At 39.1% G+C, this 21,199-nt stretch overlaps 1 protein-coding gene across 1 annotated transcript; it reads left to right on the forward strand.

Moving 5' to 3' along the window:
- The first annotated feature begins 181 nt into the window (after positions 1–181).
- On the forward strand, positions 182–4,754 carry tpgs1.L (tubulin polyglutamylase complex subunit 1 L homeolog). The gene is made up of 2 exons (XM_018256048.2): positions 182–552; positions 2,217–4,754. Exons 1-2 carry the CDS (start codon positions 227–229, stop codon positions 2,743–2,745), a joined length of 855 nt encoding a protein of 284 aa, XP_018111537.1. The 5' UTR covers positions 182–226; the 3' UTR covers positions 2,746–4,754.
- Positions 4,755–21,199: the final 16,445 nt, after the last annotated feature.

The following is a 21,199-nucleotide window of genomic DNA, read 5'->3' on the forward strand; positions in this document are numbered from 1 at the left end:
TAAAAATTTCAGTTTAAAAGCTTATTTATAAACGCTATATTCACGCCTCATTTCGAAATTTGCAATTTGCACCAATGAAAGACTTTTTTTTATCATTTTGCTTTTGTTAGCATCTTCAGTTGCCATGGCGACTGAGATGTCGACCGTGGAAACAACCTTAGTAAAGATGGCGCTGTGGAGAACTTGTCTGTAATCCCATAGGATATTGGTTTTGCCCTCACTAGATATGGCGCCTGTACGGCTTCACGCAAACATAATGATGGCGGAGAAACGGCGTGTAATGCCTGGCTCGCCGGTTTCCCGAGCAGCTCCAGGTCCGGTTAACGAAACAGAGTTTTTAGCGCAGACTGGAGCGAGGGATATGCTGCGAGAGTCCGTACTGAAGCTGCTGGAGGCCAGGCCAGAGGACCCTACAGCTTTCCTGGCAGATTACTTTGAGAAGCTATGGATCGGTTCAGAGACGGCGGTGGGGGACAAGGGCGCCCATCTGTTGGGCCAGCAGCGTCTTAACCGGGCTCTTTGGTACTTGAGATTGACCCACCACTCCCAAAGGTGCGATAGTATTAGGGATGTGGAAGGTGGGAAGGCCTGCTTCTTGTCTAGCTACCATATACAAATGTTGCATATGGTTATATATATATTGGTATATTTTGGGCAAATAAATGATTGCTTAGCTGGCAAATGCTCAAACATATTTTATCCATGTTATGTAAAATAATTTCCCTATATTCTTCTGCATAACTCTTTTAGATTGAAAGCTCATATGAGCAAGGCTCTCTACCTACTTCATCTGTCAGTCATAGACTGCAGCTGAATATCTAGATACCTGTACCTGTTAATAATAATGCCAATGGCTAGGTTAAAGGAGAAAGAAAGCTAAGGAGGCATTTTATTGCCAATATATTAGCTGGAATAGTGCAACCTAGAATGCTATATTTATTCTGTAGAATGTTTTACCATACCTGATTAAACAGCTCTAGAAGCTCTCTGTTTGTTTAGGATAGCAGCTGCAGTATTAGCTAGGTATGACATCACTTCCTGCCTGAGTCTCTTCTTGCTCACTTATAGCTCTGGGCTCAGATTACAGCAGAGAAGGGGGGGGGGAAGAGGAGCAAACTGAGCATGCTCACGCCCAGGGAAAGGAGGTTTAAGCTGAAGGCAGGAAGTCTGATACAGAAGCCCATGTGTACACAATAGAAGGAAAGAAATGCTGTGTTTCTTTTGACAGAGGACTCAGCACAGCAGCACTACTTTGAGGGTTTACTGGTATATTTAGGTGGACCTCTCTGATCAGGCTTACTTAGTTTTAACCTTTCCTTCTCCTTTAAAGACAAATTTTCTATTATTGCAACAGAACCCTTTGTATAGTTCAAGCTTATTATGCAGCAGATTATACTAACATTACACAGGAACTAACACAGTAATTTGTGCCACATGACTCACCTTGGTGTTCCATGACCTGTATAACAGCACTCATTCTTCAGCCTTATCCTTATATTTTACAATAGGGAATACATTATTCACTATTCTAGTTTTACAGAACAGGTTTATTAGCTGCTGGCGTCCCTACACTTTGGAGGATAATACATGAGTATTTTTTTGAAATCTTAAATGGTTGGAATTTATTAAAGAAAAGCAATGAGAAAAGCCACCAAGTAAAACTCAGCCTCATTGAAATTAAAAGAAAAAATGTATTTCCTGCAGGCATGCAACTTTTTCGTGTTTTTTTTCTTAAATGAGCTAGCATTCAAGAACAAAAGTTGCACAAGTTTTGTCAGCTTTTTCTTTTCACAAACTCAAATTTTGATAAATTTGTCCCTGTGCCTTCATTTTTACATCTTTATTTTTATATCTTCCATTTTTTTCCAGTTATGTTCTACATCTCTCAAGCTTATCGTTTAGATTGCTATCTGGTTGCTAGAAAATCGGAATGCAAGATCAATAAGGGTGTGTCTTAAAATTTGAAAAAAGCATAAAAAAAAACAGATGTGCTGTAAGATTTTATATTTATTGCTAAGTCAGTGACTGACAACTGGATAGCATTAACAGTAAAAAAAAAAGCTTGCTAGGATGCCTAATGAATCAAAAACAATACAGAATAGAACATGACGATCAGATGAAAGGCTACTTAGAAGAGATCCATTTACAATAAAATATAATTTAGAGAAACTAATTTCAGAGAATAGTGAGTAGTATACATTTGTGTCTCCAAACAGGACCGCATTTAATAATAACCTCAGCATGGCGTATGAATGTTTGAGCACAGGAGGGAGGAAGAAGAAGACAGGCTTGACTGGAAAGATCTACAGTGAAGTCTTATCTAGGATATGCCGGGAAGGAGAACTGCCTGAAGAGGTTTCTTCTGAGCTTCTGAGGAAGATTCGGTGCAGAGACCATGAGGCTGTCCCCTTTGATATTTTCCGTTATGGAGTCTTGACCTGCTTTGTGCTTTTAGAATTCAGGTCCAAAGCTGACTCTCTGTTTAATGTACTCAATGAACAAGGTCCAGCTGACGAAAGACTAAGCAAGGCTGTTCTGGACACCTTGGAAGAGGCTTTAGTGACTAGTGATCTCTTTATCCCAGCCAGTTATCTGGAGGCTGGGTCAAAACTTGGTCCAGACGGTTTGGCCTTAGCAATGAATAAAGCCTTTTTGGGCAACAGTTCTGAGGCTGTTATAAGCAGAAACCAGTTTTTAAAGGATGCATGTGCCTTGTTTATCTGTAAGGTGAAGTCTGTAGGATAAAGCCTGTGCCTTAGATAGTTTTCTTAGTAAATGGAGAAGTCAAATGTTCACAAATGTGAAGGGGGCATTTTGCACTTCAATTAACGTTTATTATTAAGTAATATTAAGCTTGCAAGTGGTATTTACTTTGTATTCTATGTGATTTTGGATTATTCCTTTTTGTTTCCTAGTTCTAGAGACCCAGTTGCCCTAGCAACCAGGCTAGGAGAACAATGAATATGAGATTACTAAATAGAAAGTAAAGTAATAATAATATAAACAAAATATCTAGCCTTTAAGTATAGGCGAAGGAAAGCTTCAGTCACTGGTGAAAGCCAAATGTTAGACCCCCCCAAGGACTGTTATCACTTACCTGATACCCTGGACCAGTGCCACAGGTTTCACATTCATCACACTTCACCACCAAATCACTGTACTCTGATGCACGTCCAGCGGTTTCCACCTTCAATCTGTTCAATCAGACCATATTAGTTATTGACGGCACCAGTCAATGGTTTCTTTTGTTAAAATGTCTTTATTAGGACATGGGCTCTGACCCCAAACAATTGGCAACGTTTCAGACCACACAGTCTTTTCTCAAGCCACTCAGACAGCACCTGTGCTCTGTTATTTATACAGTGTATCACAGTGACCCCTAGTGACATTTTTCCAAAATTACAATGTTTCACATTTATAAATCGCCACAGTTGTATCAATTTACATTAACAAAAAACGTGTATCTCTATACCTTTGTGCAAACAGTCCAGTGATCCTTAAAATGTCCATAAATTTTGGTGTGAAAAAACCTTTTTGCTCTAAGAGAAGGACACATAATTATCCCTTTAATAAAAACGGTTTAAAATTAAATTAAAAACAATTCAGCGATATATCTTGCTCAAATCATATTCCCTGTTGAGACCATGGGGGACCAATGTTTCCAATTTTCTAATCCATCTTGCTTCTTTCTTTAATAGCATTTTTACTCTATCTCCTCCCCTCCGCATTCTCGGTACACTATCTATTATTTGATATTTTAGTTGTTGTACCCCATGGCCTGCAACAAGAAAATGATTTGCAACTGCTTTGTCACTTTTTTTAGTATTTATTGCGGACTTAGCACTTCTTGTGGTTTGTCCAACATAGGACAACCCACACAGGCACTTAATTACATGCACAACGTAAGTACTTTATAGGTATGGTAGCCATTAATTTTTATCGCTGTACCCTTCCTTGGATGATACAATGTATCCCCCTTTAAACAATTAAAAAACAGCAGCAGTTGCAACCAAGACATGGGTATGTCCCATTCTTTCTTGGCCGCAACAGTCGCTCTTGAGCACCACTCCCTCCTACATCCACTCTTACAGCCATCAATCTGATTTTTTATAGGAAATAAGTGGGACATTTTTAAAGGAGTCAATATCTGGACCAGTGCTCCTATTAGCAAAAAACTGCACTGGCCCAGGGTTTTTCTCAGCGAGCACCACTGAGTGATCTCTTTCCTGCTTCTTCTTGCTTCACTTCCCCCAGGATTATGCATTGGCAGTTGAGTTACTAGGAAGAGCACCGGCCCGGAGTATCCGGTAAGTTATAACAATCACTATGAAGTTTTTCTTCTCCTTTTTATGGAACTGTCCATTTAGAAGAGGAAACAAAAACAACACCGGGTGAATAAATTCAACCTTTCTAGTCCATAAAAAAAATTAACCAGGCACGTTAGGCTTCCCTTGCAACATTTTAACTCAGGCATGTGCACAGTACAGTAAGCTCCCAAGAACTATTACTATACTATACCTGCCCCCAGCATGATTCATAAATATGTAAATATTAAATGCTTTTACTGTTATTTTATGCACAATAGGTTGACAGAAATGTATGTGCGATGGAGCTACCAGCTTTTTACAAAACTATTACTATTTGCAACAATAGATCACTTTTTGATTGGAGCATAGGCCATTTGAACAGAGGCAAGGTTGGAATATTCTGATGTCAATATGTAAATAATCCACAATAAATTCCTTTCCATCTCACCTTTTTGTTTTTATTTTTTAAATTAGTTTTCACCTCTTTGTTTAATATAATTAAAATATAATGTACTGTTGCCCTGCACTGGTAAAAAATGTCATGTTTGTTTCAGAAACACTATCCTCATTTATATAAACAAACTGCTGCTTAGCCATAGGTGCTGCTGAAATCCGCTAACAGAATCCTTTTCTGTGCTCGGTCCAGGAAGCCTTGTGTCAGCTCCGGCACGAATGCGAGAATTTGCATTTCACACTGAAATCTGCCTTAGTGAAGGGGAGCAGCTGATTCTCCACCATCGGAGAAATTTTATCGTCTGGCCCTAGCCTTAGGCTATGGGCACACAGGCTGAAGGCTCCTGCAAACAGCTGAAATATGGTGGCTGATTTCACTCCTCCCGCTGGCAGTAGCCTCCTCTCTTTTCCACATTCAGAAGTGCTGAATCGGCAGCAGCACAAACAGACTTCGGCGGATAGCTATTCAAAATGCAGAGATTTACAGTGTGTTCATACCACTTCCAATTCAACACTGCTGAATGTTGAAGAGAGAGGAGGCTACTGATCGCTGTAGGACTGAAGTCAGCAAACATATTTTCGATTTCGGCCCTGATGTAGCCCTAGCCTTAAATTGAACTGGGCTTAAAGGCATTTGGTTACACAGCAGATTACAAATAAGATCTATAAATACAATGGGTTTAGTTCTTACAGAGGAAGACTAGAAGAGGGTCAAATGTCATTTATGGCTCTCATTGGAACTAGAGGTTGAAAATTTAAAAGAGGGCATTTGAAGGCAAGAAAATAAACAGATACTATAAAAGTAACTAAAATTATTTAACTTTTTTGATGTTACTGGTCCTTCAAAAGTGATTTTGAATACAACACACCATTAATGTACACTTCAAGTAAATCCCCAGGTTTGTATCTTGCCTTTGGCATTGCAGCACTATAGGTCATCAGGGAGGGTTAGGGAAAAGGGAAACACATCAGGAGGGAAACATAGACTTTCATGGTAATCGCCTGAACTTTGCTAGTGCACACAAGGATCAGGTAATTATTAATCATAAATGCCCATCTGTCTTAATAGTAACAACTTTTGTATAATAGTCTTGCACACTCAAAAAGATAGACGCAGGGGGTAGTAAAGAAAAGAATCACTATCAAAAAGATGAGTTGTACAAATAATACAAAGCAATGCTCAATACAAATAGCACGTCAAATCAATTCAGAAGTGTCATTTAAACACATGCCACCCAACCCAAAGAGGTATAAATAAAAATTACATAAACGTTTCAGCGTAAAGCCTTTATTGGGGAATTCTGATTCTGGTGTGCAAAAGGTTGCCAGCAGTATAAATACCCTTTAATTTAATCCCATTTAATTGTACGCCAGCCGTCCATTACCACGCACGTACTTTGCTTCCGGGTTCATGATGTCATGTCTGCTTAAGTGACGCAGCTCCCTCTCACTACAGACTCTCATGCATGGAAGAGCTGACTTTCTTCTACAAACTGTATATTATTAATATAAATAAACCTCTCAAGCGATAGTGCTTTATGTCAGAATAAAACGGTTTAAATCCATTTTATCAATCCCTCACCATCATTCAATTCAACACCAAGTATAAATGAAATATGTAAGAAATATACATATATAAACATTAGGGATGCACCGAATCCTTTGCGAAAGATTCGGCTGAATACCGAACCCTAATTTGCATTTGCAAATTAGTGGTGGGAAGGGGAAAACATTTTTTAACTGTCCGAAAATACAGTCACTTTGAGAAAGGCTAGCCGAAACGTTAGCAGTTTCTTTGCCGAATAAACACCATTTTCTTTTAACATAAGACCTGTGAGTGCATGCCCACCAGAAAGACACTCATTTTTTACGCTGGGAAAAAAAATGCCATCTAGAACTAGTATTAAACAACTCCCTAGAAAGCACATATTCAGCTGGGTATATAAGGCAAAAACATATGACAGTTGAAATGCATTTCCTGAACCTGAAGAATGCATTTATTATGTATTATTAAGCCACCATTATTATTATTCAGGTGGGAAACGTCTTGTATTCTTAATACAAATTTGCATTCATCCCCTTACATTGTTGTGCTTTTATACATTCTATGTTTTAAATGTATGTCTGGGAAATTCAGAGACCAGAGATCATTTGAGGTGAAAAGATAAACAACGTTTATTAACTATATAATAAACATATATGAGCTGCGTGGATTCTGTACTCAGACAAAACAAAGGCATTATATACCCTCTGGTAAGACCACCTTTATGGGAAGGGAGGTGAAGGAGTAGTTGGGAGTGATAGTGCACTCTGTGAAATGAACTGTTCTGGGAAAAATAAAAGAGTTACTGTAGGTGCATTTAGAGATAGCTCTCCTAGGCAATATAAACAGTACAGATAACTCTGCAGATGTTACACAACTAACTACAACTGTTACACAACTTAGGGCAACTTGAAGAGCCTCAGTCCAGTCCACTAAGGGGGGCACGAATCAGAGGGTAAAGTGTGTCTTGCACTTGTACACTTTATTCATTGCTAAAACCTGCTGTAAAATGAACGAAAGGGAAAACGTTTTCCCCATACTCAATCCTTTTTCTATAGTGGTCCAATAATCACATTTTAGTTTTCAGGCTAGATTTGAATAAAACTAAGATGCAATACAAAGACTTTTATGAAGCCTTTGAACAGGCTGGGAGATTCATTAATTGGACAGTATGAGAGTTTTTGTGGACTTCTGTCTGATTCAAGTCGGTAACTAATAAATCAATTAAAGTGCTGTCTTGCATATAAATTGTCATTGTCTAAAGGGATGAAAACATAATGTTCCTCTTCATAGGTCCCTGGTAAGGCCTCACCATGAGTATGCAGTGCAGTTTTGGGCCCCAGTCCTTATGAAGGATATTAATGAGCGTTTAAACAAACTGGTAAAAGAGATACAGCAATAAAACTTTGAGGAACAACGAAGAACATTGGGGTTGTTTTCTCTGGAGATTCGTAGTGGCCTACCAGTAAAACATGTGCCAGTCAGATACCAGAAGCAGAATGGTGGTTGGGACAGTCATGAGCCAGCAGGTAAAATCTTTGACCTGTTGTTTGAGCAAATATTTAATCAATTCTTGTTCTGAATGGTGCGGAGTTTAGTTTTTAAGCACTGGGACATTAAATATTGAATTTGATTGCCTGGTTTAGTGCATTCTCACTTTGCCCTGCAAATATTTGCTTTTAGTGCTTCACTGGTCTGTAAAAAGGCTGCAATCTGAGACTGTTGTGTTTATTCTTTGTGTGCAATAGAAGAGAACTAACATTTACCTTTATTTATTTGATTCCTTCATGCTAACCATCATGCTAGGTTTCCTATTTTACGTAATGATTAATTTAAATATCAATCAGAGAGTACACTAGAGCAATATTTTTTTAAATAAAATTGTTGTTTATGGTCTCATAATTGGGTGCACTGGAGTGCTCATTTGCACCTGCTTTTTTACTTTACTCTTTATAAAATGTGCTTTTAGGTTGGTGCAGCTGGCCTGACATTGTCGCCTGTGCCAATTTCTACAATTCAAATTTGAACTATGTAACTATTGCAGCTTTTGTTTTTTTGTTTATTTCACATTTAGGCCCCAACACTAAAGACTCCCAGGTTCCAAGGTTCTTCAGGGCTGTTTTGATCTGCACATTTTTAGTGACATGCATGGGTAGCTTTCAACACATTCTCTAGCTCTAGAACAACCATTTTCGTTGTTCTTTTAATAAGTAATGGGAGATGCTCATTGAAAAGGAATGCAACATCCCGTTAGAAACACTGACCGCACATGCAGAACAGCGCAGCGGAGCACTGGGGCGTCATGTTCGTCAGCCTTCAGCTCTGTAAATTACCAAACAGTAAGAAGAGGATCCAGAAGAAGCCGAATAAATTATATAGTGTAATTAAAGTTAATTTAGCTTAACATGATAAAATAGTATTTAAAATATTTTTTTGGGGGGGTAGGTCCCCTTTAAGAGCATAACTATTAAAGAAGCATAAAAAGAATAACATAGGGGAGCATTGAAAATCCAAGACAGAGGGGGAAATAGGCAAATACATTATGGATATTTCAGAGCTGCCTAGTAAAAGAAAAATAAGAGGGCTAACAATCACTTTAAGAACAATCCAGTGCAGTATATTACCTTACAATATGTTACATGGATTCCACAGAGGTGATTTATTCCCCCTACTGTTTCCCATGCATTTGAATGGTTTCTTATATATTGGCTGACATTACAACTAGTGATGGGTGAATATGACCAGTTTCAAAAAATGTGGCAAATGCATTGAAGGCAACTGGCAAAATTTTTGAAATCATGCAACATTTTTTTCTACTATCCACAAGAGCCTAATTACAACAAATCCTAAAGCACTTCAGTAGCCCTTTTCTGCCCTTTTAAAACTGGCAATAGATGATGGGCCAGGGCAGCAATGGCACAGAGGTGAGGGCTGGAGGCAAGTCTGCTGAACTGGATGTGGGGATGGTGTGTTGGATAGATTGCATAATATACAAGGAGAGGAGGGCAGAAGGGGTAAGTGCATGGCTGGAGATAAAATGTTTAATAAGGCCCCAGCTTTAATTAGCAATTTACAAGCTAGACTGGTGAGAAATTGGCTTTGCTGACTATGATGTAAAACTCATCACTAGGAACATTTTTGCTTACAAATTTTATTGGCAGGGAGCATTGAGTAGTGTCAGCCAGAAATGACTCTTTACAAGGGAATAGAAGTTACTTGATATATGATCTGCAGGGGAACGCCCATTGAAACAACATCTTCTGATAAAAATGTACCTTGGCTTTTCATGTCCTTTTTACTACAACCTAAAGAGAATGTACTTTGCTGCCACAGGGGGTTCCATTTTTATTGGCCACCTTGGGGGGCATGATATAGTGAATAAAGTACCCCCTCTTGTATAAGGGTATTATAAGTTACCGAGGAGTTTCATGACCATATAAAAACACGAGGCCGAAGGCCGAGTGTTTTTATACAGGTCATGGAACTCCGAGGTAACTTCTAATATCCTCATATTTTGCAACTGGGGGTACTTTATTTATTATAATACACAAATTTCAGTGAGTAGTGACAGAAATGACATCAGAACTCACCGTTTATAAGGATATCATTTACAGGATATTCATGGCTTTTGTGTATTATAAGCTTATATCAGATAATGGATTTGGTTTCTTACATCACTGTGTGCAGTTTCTGGCATTGGCTACCCTTGGTTACAACCCTAGTTCAAGTAACAAAATACCCATCAGTGTAGAAAAGGTTTTATTAAGATTTTTATTTTAAGTCAAAATCTTCCTTTTAAATGATGTGTAATTAATATTTCATTAGTGGGTTATTGAAACTGATCAGACAGCAACTGCACCAGAATTTTGTCAGCCATTTTATTTTACTCCAAAAAATCATCGGGTTTTTTTTGTGCAGGAAAAAATGTTCCTTATCTTTGGTCACCTGAGTCCCACAGCACAATCAATTTTGATTTCTTCCCCTTAAAGGAATAGTTCAGTGTGAAAATAAAGACTGTGTAAATAGATAGGCTGTGCAAAATAAAAAATGTTTCTAATATAGTTAGTTAGCCAAAAATGTAATGTATAAAGGCTGGAGTGAACAGATGTCTAATAAAACAGCCAGAATCCAACTTCCTGCTTTTCAGCTCTATAACTCTGGGCTAGTCAGCGACTTGAAGGGGGGCCACATGGTACATTTCTGTTCAGTGAGTTTGTAATTGACCCTCAGCATTCAGCTCAGATTCAAAAGCAACAGATATGACCCATGTGGCCCCCCCTCAAGTCTCTGATTGGTTACTGCCTGGTAACCAGGGTAACCAGTCAGTGTAAACCAAGAGAGCTGAAAAGTAGTGTTGTGACTGACGTGTTATACATGAAATCACTCCAGCCTTTATACATTACATTTTTGGCTAACTAACTATATTAGAAACATTTTTTATTTTGCACAGCCTGTCTATTTACCCAGTTTTTATTTTTACACTGAACAATTCCTTTAATTTCCATAAGGATGTTCCTGTAATGAGATTAGTTTTCAGTCACTTAGTTTTTTTCAGTTACTTATTTTTAACCTTCTTTCTCCTTTAAGGTAAGCACAAGGGGCAGGGCAGGTGGCATTGTGAACACCACCTCAGATGGCATTAATACCTGAAACGCCCCTGCTCTCCCTGGTCGCGACCTAGTATGGGCAGCTTCTGGCCCCTAAATTTATAGACTTGTGCCTTTTGTAATATTGCTGCAGGGCTGGTCTATAAATAGAAGGGGAACGGCGGACCAGGCAGGGTGCAGATTGGGAGGGGCGGGGGGGTTTGAGTCAGGTGCAGGTTGAGAATTTCTCGACCTGCACACCACTAGTGGTTACCTGTTAGTCCCTGCATCTCTTACATATGAAACCACTGCCCTCTCTCCATGTTACAAAGTGCTCATGGGAAAAGGAGCAGCACTGAGCTGGAGGCTTCCGGCATCTTTTGCCTAAACAGAGGCAGTGGCATACATGTGTCTGGAAGTAACAGTTTCTGCCACTCTGATGCCTGTTCTTTAGCATGTTTATAACACTGCAGTGTACTCAGACTCTATGCATCTATTGTGCAGGCACCAAATTAGTTATATCTCGGCTATATTCTAAACCTTCCATAGAAGGGTACTCAATATTATACTCTGGCCACCAGTTTTTTTGTCTATAACTTGTAGGAGTTCCCTGACCACCAATTATTTTTTATAAATTTTTATGAGCACTGGCCATTTATTATTTTTTTTGTTACTTGTAAGGGGGCCCTGGCCACCAGTGTTTTTAAGAACTTTTAGGGGGCCCTGGCCACCAATTCTTTTTTTATAACTTGGTGGCCTGGCTAATGTTTTTTATTTTTCTTTAACTTGTAGTGTGCCTTGACCCCTAATTATATTTTTTTTATAACTTTTAAGGGAGCCCCAGCCGACAATGTGTTTTTTTATAATTCTTATAAGGGCCCTGGCTGCTGATTTTTTTTTTTTTGTAACTTATCAACAAGCCCTGGCCACTTAGGACATGTTTCTATTTATACATATAATACTTAGGGGGGCCCTGTCCGCAAATGATTGTTTTTGTAAATTATAAGCGAGACCTGTCCACCAACGTTTTTTTAATAATGCTTAGGGTGGCCCTGGTCACTAATGTTTTTTTTTTGCAACCACTGGCCACCACTAGAACGTTTCTATTTATACTAAATATGTTATTTATTCATACTAATAAAAGTTCTTATTGTGTTTATTTATAATTGTTGTGTATCTGTTGTGTTATGTATTTATAATACACAAGAGCCATGAAAATCCTGTAAAGTATATTTTTATAAATGGCACTTAGTGATGTCATTGGTTATAATCAGAGCTTAGTGATGTCATTTCTTTAACATGACTCACTGAAACTTGTGTATCATAATAAATAAAGTACCCCCTGTTGCAAAATATGAGGAAATTAGAAGTCACCTCGCAGTTCCATGACCTGTATAAGGCGTTAGGCCTTGTGTTTTTATATAGTCGTGGAACTCCTCGGTAACTTATGATATCCTTATATTTTAAAAGAGGGTCTACTTTATTCACTATATACAAATAAAAGTTCTTATTGATGGCCTGTTTGTTTTTTTAATAACTGTGCAGTGTTTAGTTTCCAGTCTTAACATGTATTTATAAAATGCCAACATAGTCCTTAGCTTTGTACAATAAATGTGTTTATACATTAGACATGCAAGTTAAATGGAGAAGTTGTTTTTTAGGATATTTGCTGCTCATCAGTGGTGCAGATTTTAAGCAGGAGACAAATTTCCATCTTCCATTGCCCTTATTAGGACTGATTATTTTTTGACTAAAGGGTTAAACCAAATGGCTCTTATTTATACATTAGAAAAGCAATAAAATTCTAAACCTAAGTGCAATCTAGGTTAGAGTGGGCACCTGCTTCTACCTTGACGTGGTGGCAAACCCTTTGGCCAAATGGATTTTATTTACTGTTTTAGTCTGTGGCCTTTGTACTGATAGGTGGGGAAGGGATGGGCCAGAAAATGTTGTGCAGGGCCCCATGATTTCTGATGACAGCCCTAATCATTGTTTGTAACATACCTCCCAACTGTCCAGTTTTCAGAGGGACAGTCCCTCTTTTGACAGCTCAACCCATAGTCCCTTGTTTGTACTGGAAAGTCCAGATTTTCTCTGCACTGAACAGCCAGAAAAAGAAACAAAGTTTCTAACTTAATTAGCTTTTGGCAGAGAGCCCAGAACAGTCGCAGCTGCAGATAAGATACATTTGGAACAATTTTGAGATAAGCAAATAAGTACTTGTAACAATATAAGATAACAGGTCTCTTGAGAGAAGTTAGACTCACAGCTTAAAGGTCAATTCACCTTCATTACCAAAACTGTAATAACTGAAAAAAACCCACAGAAATATGTTCAAACTTTCATTACCTGCCATATTTTGTAAAATGAACATGATAATTAGGGGCGTGACCAAAAACATGTCCACAAACTACGCGCCATTTTTTTTTACCCCTCTTTTTATTCCCAAAATATTGGGAGGTATGTTTGTAACCAGGGATAAAAGCAAGCAGACCCTTGCATTGAATTTTTATGAAAATGTATTTTTCACAATGTTTGGGGGTGCTAAAAAGATTTTGCTGGACCCAGTAGCAGGGCCAGCCCGCTGCCCGTCCCCTCTCTTTTATCCGCTCAAATTTCATCATCAGGACCGGAGGAATGGGGATTTGCGCACAGAAGATTTAAAATATTATTGTATCTCTTGCACATCCCCAGTGTTTCTGAACCAATGTGGGTGTGGTTGGGCAGCATGCAGCCCCCTAAAATCCTACCGCTCCAAGCCCGGGCCTTGGTGGCCTCTCCACAAATCCGGCCCTGCCCAGTAGCTTTTATCTTTGACAGTCTACAACTTCAGTTGACTGGGATGCCTGCAGTTTCAACTTGTATTAGTGTCTTCTTTCTAAATAATGCCCTAGCCTGGGTGAGCACCACGAATTGATTACTTCTTTTAAGCATCCCTGCTTGCATAATTTAGCAAACTCACAAATATTCCTATACTTATTACTGTTCATGAAGTGCAAGTATCCCTGTGAGGAAAAAAAAAAAGAACCTCCTTTCCAAAGAGAAACACCGTCCTCACTGAAAAGTCTTCCCTTTTATCGCATGGAATCGCCCAATAATTTTGCCAATTCCCACTGAATTTGAAGTTTATTTGTTTATTTATAGAAAACTGTGTGAGAAAGCCATATTACAGGCGACTAAAGCATATATTAACCCTTTAAGTGCCAGCAGAATTTCACATTTTGGTTACGCGAAATGCCAGCCGTTTTTGAAACATTTTGTGCTCTCTCACTTTAGGGGCATTTTCTGAGGGGAAACCTATAGTTTACCTAGGAAAACTATACATTGTTTTTTTCGGTAGAAACTGAGCTTTCTAAATCTGCCTGAGTTTTCATGTATTTCCACCTGTGCAAAAAAATTTATAGTGCTAAATACCAAAAAAAAATGAAAAATTACCATTTTTCATCGTATATCAATTTATACAAGAAAAATATTTCATTTTACGGATGAAAATCCAACTGATTTGGAAAGCCTTATGTCTCTTGAACGTGCCAATACCAGATATGTATAGTTTTAGGGAGATTTAGGACTTCTGTACCTCAAAAACTCCCGGCAGTATATTGCCGAATTTTGAAAGCACTAAGGCAGAAAACGGCATGCTTTAGATTCCAAGGCAAAAAATCCTGAAACCGTAGGTTTACCCCAGAAAACCATACATTTTTGAAAAGTACACATTCTGCCGATTACAAAATGGGTAACTATGTCTCTCTACTCCCAACTACCAAACATAAAAGCTTGTCTGAACATAGCGGTTTTTCAAAAAAAAAATTCAAAATTCTGAAAAATCATTTCAAAGGTTTTATTTTGCTACTCCGCATATCCCAAACTATATTAGGTACCAAGAAAAAGCACCTGAAATATGATTGCCAGGGGTCCACTGAACAGTTTGATACCCATTATGCATAGGTTTACCAAAGTATCTGGCATTTAGAGACACCAATATGAAGTTAGCGCATCCAAATTGATCAGGACTTTACTTCAGCTACTGAGAAAGCAACACATTGACTGCATTTTTTGTGGGGTAAAAACACAGAAATATATGTTTACCCCCCAAACCCATATATTTTTGGAAAGTACACATTCTACCGAATCTAAAATGGGTACCCACGCCTTTCTGCTCCAAACTACTGAGTCGCAAGGCTTTCCCAAAATTGTCGGTTTTGGTGAAATATGTGAAAATTGCCTCAAACCTTCAACTTCCCAGCACCATATCACCCATGTATCATTATGCACTAAGAAAAAGCACCCTAAATATGATTGCCATGGTTCCTCTGAACATTTTGGTGGCCATTGTTCATAGGTTTACCAAAGTATCTGGCATTTAGAGGCCCCAAAATGAAGTTAGCGCATACAAACAGTCCAGTGGGTAACTTCAGCTAATGAAAAATCAACACATTGACTGCATTTTTGTGGGGTAAAAACACAGAAATATATGTTTACCCCCAAAACCCATATATTTTTGGAAAGTACACATTCTACCGAATCTAAAATGGGTACCCATGCCTTTCTGCTCCAAACTACTGAGTCGCAAGGCTTTCCCACAATTGTCGGTTTTGGTGAAATATGTGAAAATTGCCTCAAACCTTCAACTTCTCAGCACCATATCACCCATGTAACGTTATGCACCAAGAAAAAGCACCCTAAATATGATTGCCAGGGTTCCTCCAAACAGTTTGGTGGCCATTGTTCATAGGTTTACCAAAGTATCTGGCATTTAGAGGCCCCAAAATGAAGTTAGCGCATACAAACAGTCGCGTGGGTAACTTCAGCTAATGAAAAATCAACACATTGACTGCATTTTTGTGGGGTAAAAACATAGAAATATATGTTTACCCCCAAAACCCATATATTTTTGGAAAGTACACATTCTACCGAATCTAAAATGGGTACCCATACCTTTCTGCTCCAAACTACTGAGTCGCAAGGCTTTCCCACAATTGTCGGTTTTGGTGAAATATCTGAAAATTGCCTCAAAGCTTCAACTTCTCAGCACCATATCGCCCATGTATCGTTATGCACCAAGATAAAGCACCCTAAATATGATTGCCAGGGTTCCTTCAAACAGTTTGGTGGCCATTGTTCCTAGGTTTACCAAAGTATCTGGCATTTAGAGGCCCCAAAATGAAGTTAGCGCATACAAACAGTCCCGTGGGTAACTTCAGCTAATGAAAAATCAACACATTGACTGCATTTTTGTGGGGTAAAAACACAGAAATATATGTTTACCCCCAAAACCCATATATTTTGGAAAGTACACATTCTACTGAATCTAAAATGGGTACCCATGCCTTTCTGCTCCAAACTACTGAGTCGCAAGGCTTTCCCACAATTGTCGGTTTTGGTGAAATATCTGAAAATTGCCTCAAAGCTTCAACTTCTCAGTACCATATCACCCATGTATCGTTACGCACCAAGAAAAAGCACCCTAAATATGATTGCCAGGGTTCCTCCAAACAGTTTGGTGGCCATTGTTCATAGGTTTACCAAAGTATCTGGCATTTAGAGGCCCCAAAATGAAGTTAGCGCATACAAACAGTCCCGTGGGTAACTTCAGCTAATGAAAATCAACACATTGACTGCATTTTTGTGGGGTAAAAACACAGAAATATATGTTTACCCCCCAAACCCATATATTTTTGGAAAGTACACATTCTACCGAATCTAAAATGGGTACCCATGCCTTTCAGCTCCAAACTACTGAGTCGCAAGGCTTTCCCACAATTGTCGGTTTTGGTGAAATATGTGAAAATTGCCTCAAAGCTTCAACTTCCCAGCACCATATCACCCATGTATCGTTACGCACCAAGAAAAAGCACCCTAAATATGATTGCCAGGGTTCCTCCAAACAGTTTGGTGGCCATTGTTCATAGGTTTACCAAAGTATCTGGCATTTAGAGGCCCCAAAATGAAGTTAGCGCATACAAACAGTCCCGTGGGTAACTTCAGCTAATGAAAAATCAACACATTGACTGCATTTTTGTGGGGTAAAAACACAGAAATATATGTTTACCCCCAAAACCCATATATTTTTGGAAAGTACACATTCTACCGAATCTAAAATGGGTACCCATGCCTTTCTGCTCCAAACTACTGAGTCGCAAGGCTTTCCCACAATTGTCGGTTTTGGTGAAATATCTGAAAATTGCCTCAAAGCTTCAACTTCTCAGTACCATATCACCCATGTATCGTTACGCACCAAGAAAAAGCACCCTAAATATGATTGCCAGGGTTCCTCCAAACAGTTTGGTGGCCATTGTTCATAGGTTTACCAAAGTATCTGGCATTTAGAGGCCCCAAAATGAAGTTAGCGCATACAAACAGTCCCGTGGGTAACTTCAGCTAATGAAAAATCAACACATTGACTGCATTTTTGTGGGGTAAAAACACAGAAATATATGTTTACCCCCCAAACCCATATATTTTTGGAAAGTACACATTCTACCGAATCTAAAATGGGTACCCATGCCTTTCAGCTCCAAACTACTGAGTCGCAAGGCTTTCCCACAATTGTCGGTTTTGGTGAAATATGTGAAAATTGCCTCAAAGCTTCAACTTCCCAGCACCATATCACCCATGTATCGTTACGCACCAAGAAAAAGCACCCTAAATATGATTGCCAGGGTTCCTCCAAACAGTTTGGTGGCCATTGTTCATAGGTTTACCAAAGTATCTGGCATTTAGAGGCCCCAAAATGAAGTTAGCGCATACAAACAGTCCCGTGGGTAACTTCAGCTAATGAAAAATCAACACATTGACTGCATTTTTGTGGGGTAAAAACACAGAAATATATGTTTACCCCCAAAACCCATATATTTTTGGAAAGTACACATTCTACCGAATCTAAAATGGGTACCCATGCCTTTCTGCTCCAAACTACTGAGTCGCAAGGCTTTCCCACAATTGTCGGTTTTGGTGAAATATCTGAAAATTGCCTCAAAGCTTCAACTTCTCAGTACCATATCACCCATGTATCGTTACGCACCAAGAAAAAGCACCCTAAATATGATTGCCAGGGTTCCTCCAAACAGTTTGGTGGCCATTGTTCATAGGTTTACCAAAGTATCTGGCATTTAGAGGCCCCAAAATGAAGTTAGCGCATACAAACAGTCCCGTGGGTAACTTCAGCTAATGAAAAATCAACACATTGACTGCATTTTTGTGGGGTAAAAACACAGAAATATATGTTTACCCCCCAAACCCATATATTTTTGGAAAGTACACATTCTACCGAATCTAAAATGGGTACCCATGCCTTTCAGCTCCAAACTACTGAGTCGCAAGGCTTTCCCACAATTGTCGGTTTTGGTGAAATATGTGAAAATTGCCTCAAAGCTTCAACTTCCCAGCACCATATCACCCATGTATCGTTACGCACCAAGAAAAAGCACCCTAAATATGATTGCCAGGGTTCCTCCAAACAGTTTGGTGGCCATTGTTCATAGGTTTACCAAAGTATCTGGCATTTAGAGGCCCCAAAATGAAGTTAGCGCATACAAACAGTCCCGTGGGTAACTTCAGCTAATGAAAAATCAACACATTGACTGCATTTTTGTGGGGTAAAAACACAGAAATATATGTTTACCCCCCAAACCCATATATTTTTGGAAAGTACACATTCTACCGAATCTAAAATGGGTACCCATGCCTTTCTGCTCCAAACTACTGAGTCGCAAGGCTTTCCCACAATTGTCGGTTTTGGTGAAATATCTGAAAATTGCCTCAAAGCTTCAACTTCTCAGTACCATATCACCCATGTATCGTTACGCACCAATAAAAAGCACCCTAAATATGATTGCCAGGGTTCCTCCAAACAGTTTGGTGGCCATTGTTCATAGGTTTACCAAAGTATCTGGCATTTAGAGGCCCCAAAATGAAGTTAGCGCATACAAACAGTCCCGTGGGTAACTTCAGCTAATGAAAAATCAACACATTGACTGCATTTTTGTGGGGTAAAAACACAGAAATATATGTTTACCCCCCAAACCATATATTTTTGGAAAGTACACATTCTACCGAATCTAAAATGGGTACCCATGCCTTTCTGCTCCAAACTACTGAGTCGCAAGGCTTTCCCACAATTGTCGGTTTTGGTGAAATATCTGAAAATTGCCTCAAAGCTTCAACTTCTCAGTACCATATCACCCATGTATCGTTACGCACCAAGAAAAAGCACCCTAAATATGATTGTCAGGGGTCCTCCAAACAGTTTGGTGCCCATTGTGCATAGGTTTACCAAAGTATCTGGCATTTAGAGGCCCCAAAATGAAGTTAGCGCATACAAACAGTCCCGTGGGTAACTTCAGCTAATGAAAGATCAACACATTGTCTGCATTTTTGTGGGGTAAAAACACAGAAATATATGTTTACCCCCCAAACCCATACATTTTTGGAAAGTACACATTCTACAGAATCTAAAATGGGTACCCATGCTTTTCTGCTCCAAACTACTGAGTCGCAAGGCTTTGCCAAATTTGGCGGTTTTGGTGAAATATCTGAAAATTGCCTCAAAGCTTCAACTTTCCAGCATCGTATTGTCCATGTATCATTACCAGCATAAAGCATCCTAAATATAAACATACGGGTCTACTAAATAGTTTGATGCCCAATGTGCATAGATATACCAAACTATGTGGCGCACAGAGACCCCCAAATGACAATATGTATAGACATTTTCACGGCTGACGCGCTGGCTGCTGCAACATAACCACCCGGTGTGTGTATTATGCGACATTAGACCACCTAACAGTACAGAGACCCCAGAAAACCATATATTTTCAGAAAGTACACATTCTGACGAATCCAATATGGGTAAATAAGTGTTTCTACTACAAACTGCCAAACTGCAAAGCAATGCTGAACATAACGGTTTTTATCAAATTTCTGAAAATCGTCACAAAGCTTGAATTTTACCCCATTATATGCCCCACATTTCATAACTTATCAGCATAAAACATCCTAAATATGAACGCCAGGGGTCTACTGAACACTTTGATGCCCAATATGCATAGATATACCAAACTATGTGGCGCACAGAGACCCCCAAATGACAATACTGTATATACATTTTCACGGCTGACGCGCTGGCTGCTGCAATATAAGCACCTGGTGTGTGTATTATGCGACATTAGACCCCCCTAACAGTACAGAGACCACAGAAAACCATATATTTTCAGAAAGTACACATTCTGACGAATCCAATATGGGTAAATAAGTGTTTCTACTACAAACTGCCAAACTGCAAAGCAATGCTGAACATAACGGTTTTTATCAAATTTCTGAAAATCGTCACAAAGCTTGAATTTTACTCCATTATATGCTCCACGTTTCGTAACGTATCAGCATAAAACATCCTAAATATGAACGCCAGGGGTCTACTGAACACTTTGATGCCCAATATGCATAGATATACCAAACTATGTGGCGCACAGAGACCCCCAAATGACAATAGTGTATATACATTTTCACGGCTGACGCGCTGGCTGCTGCAATATAAGCACCTGGTGTGTGTATTATGCGACATTAGACCCCCCTAACAGTACAGAGACCCCAGAAAACCATATATTTTCAGAAAGTACACATTCTGACGAATCCAATATGGGTAAATAAGTGTTTCTACTACAAACTGCCAAACTGCAAAGCAATGCTGAACATAACGTTTTTTATCAAATTTCTGAAAATCGTCACAAAGCTTGAATTTTACCCCATTATATGCTCCACGTTTCGTAACGTATCAGCATAAAACATCCTAAATATGAATGCCAGGGGTCTACTGAACACTTTGATGCCCAATATGCATAGATATACCAAACTATGTGGCGCATAGAGACCCCCAAATGACAATAGTGTATATACATTTTCACGGCTGACGCGCTGGCTGCTGCAATATAAGCACCTGGTGTGTGTATTATGCGACATTAGACCCCCCTAACAGTACAGAGACCCCAGAAAACCAGATATTTTCAGAAAGTACACATTCTGACGAATCCAATATGGGTAAATAAGTGTTTCTACTACAAACTGCCAAACTGCAAAGCAATGCTGAACATAACGGTTTTTATCAAATTTCTGAAAATCGTCACAAAGCTTGAATTTTACCCCATTATATGCTCCACGTTTCGTAACGTATCAGCATAAAACATCCTAAATATGAATGCCAGGGGTCTACTGAACACTTTGATGCCCAATATGCATAGATATACCAAACTATGTGGCGCATAGAGACCCCCAAATGACAATAGTGTATATACATTTTCACGGCTGACGCGCTGGCT

Source organism: Xenopus laevis, chromosome 1L (genome assembly GCF_017654675.1).
Source record: "Xenopus laevis strain J_2021 chromosome 1L, Xenopus_laevis_v10.1, whole genome shotgun sequence".
NCBI lineage: Eukaryota > Metazoa > Chordata > Amphibia > Anura > Pipidae > Xenopus > Xenopus laevis.

What these genes read in the sequence shown, in the direction of transcription:
- tpgs1.L (XM_018256048.2), top strand. Translation starts at nt 227, where the DNA reads ATGGCGCCTGTACGGCTTCACGCAAACATAATGATGGCGGAGAAACGG. An exon ending in TTGACCCACCACTCCCAAAG is followed by an intron (nt 553 to 2,216) that starts GTGCGATAGTAT and finishes GTCTCCAAACAG; the next exon opens with GACCGCATTTAATAATAACC.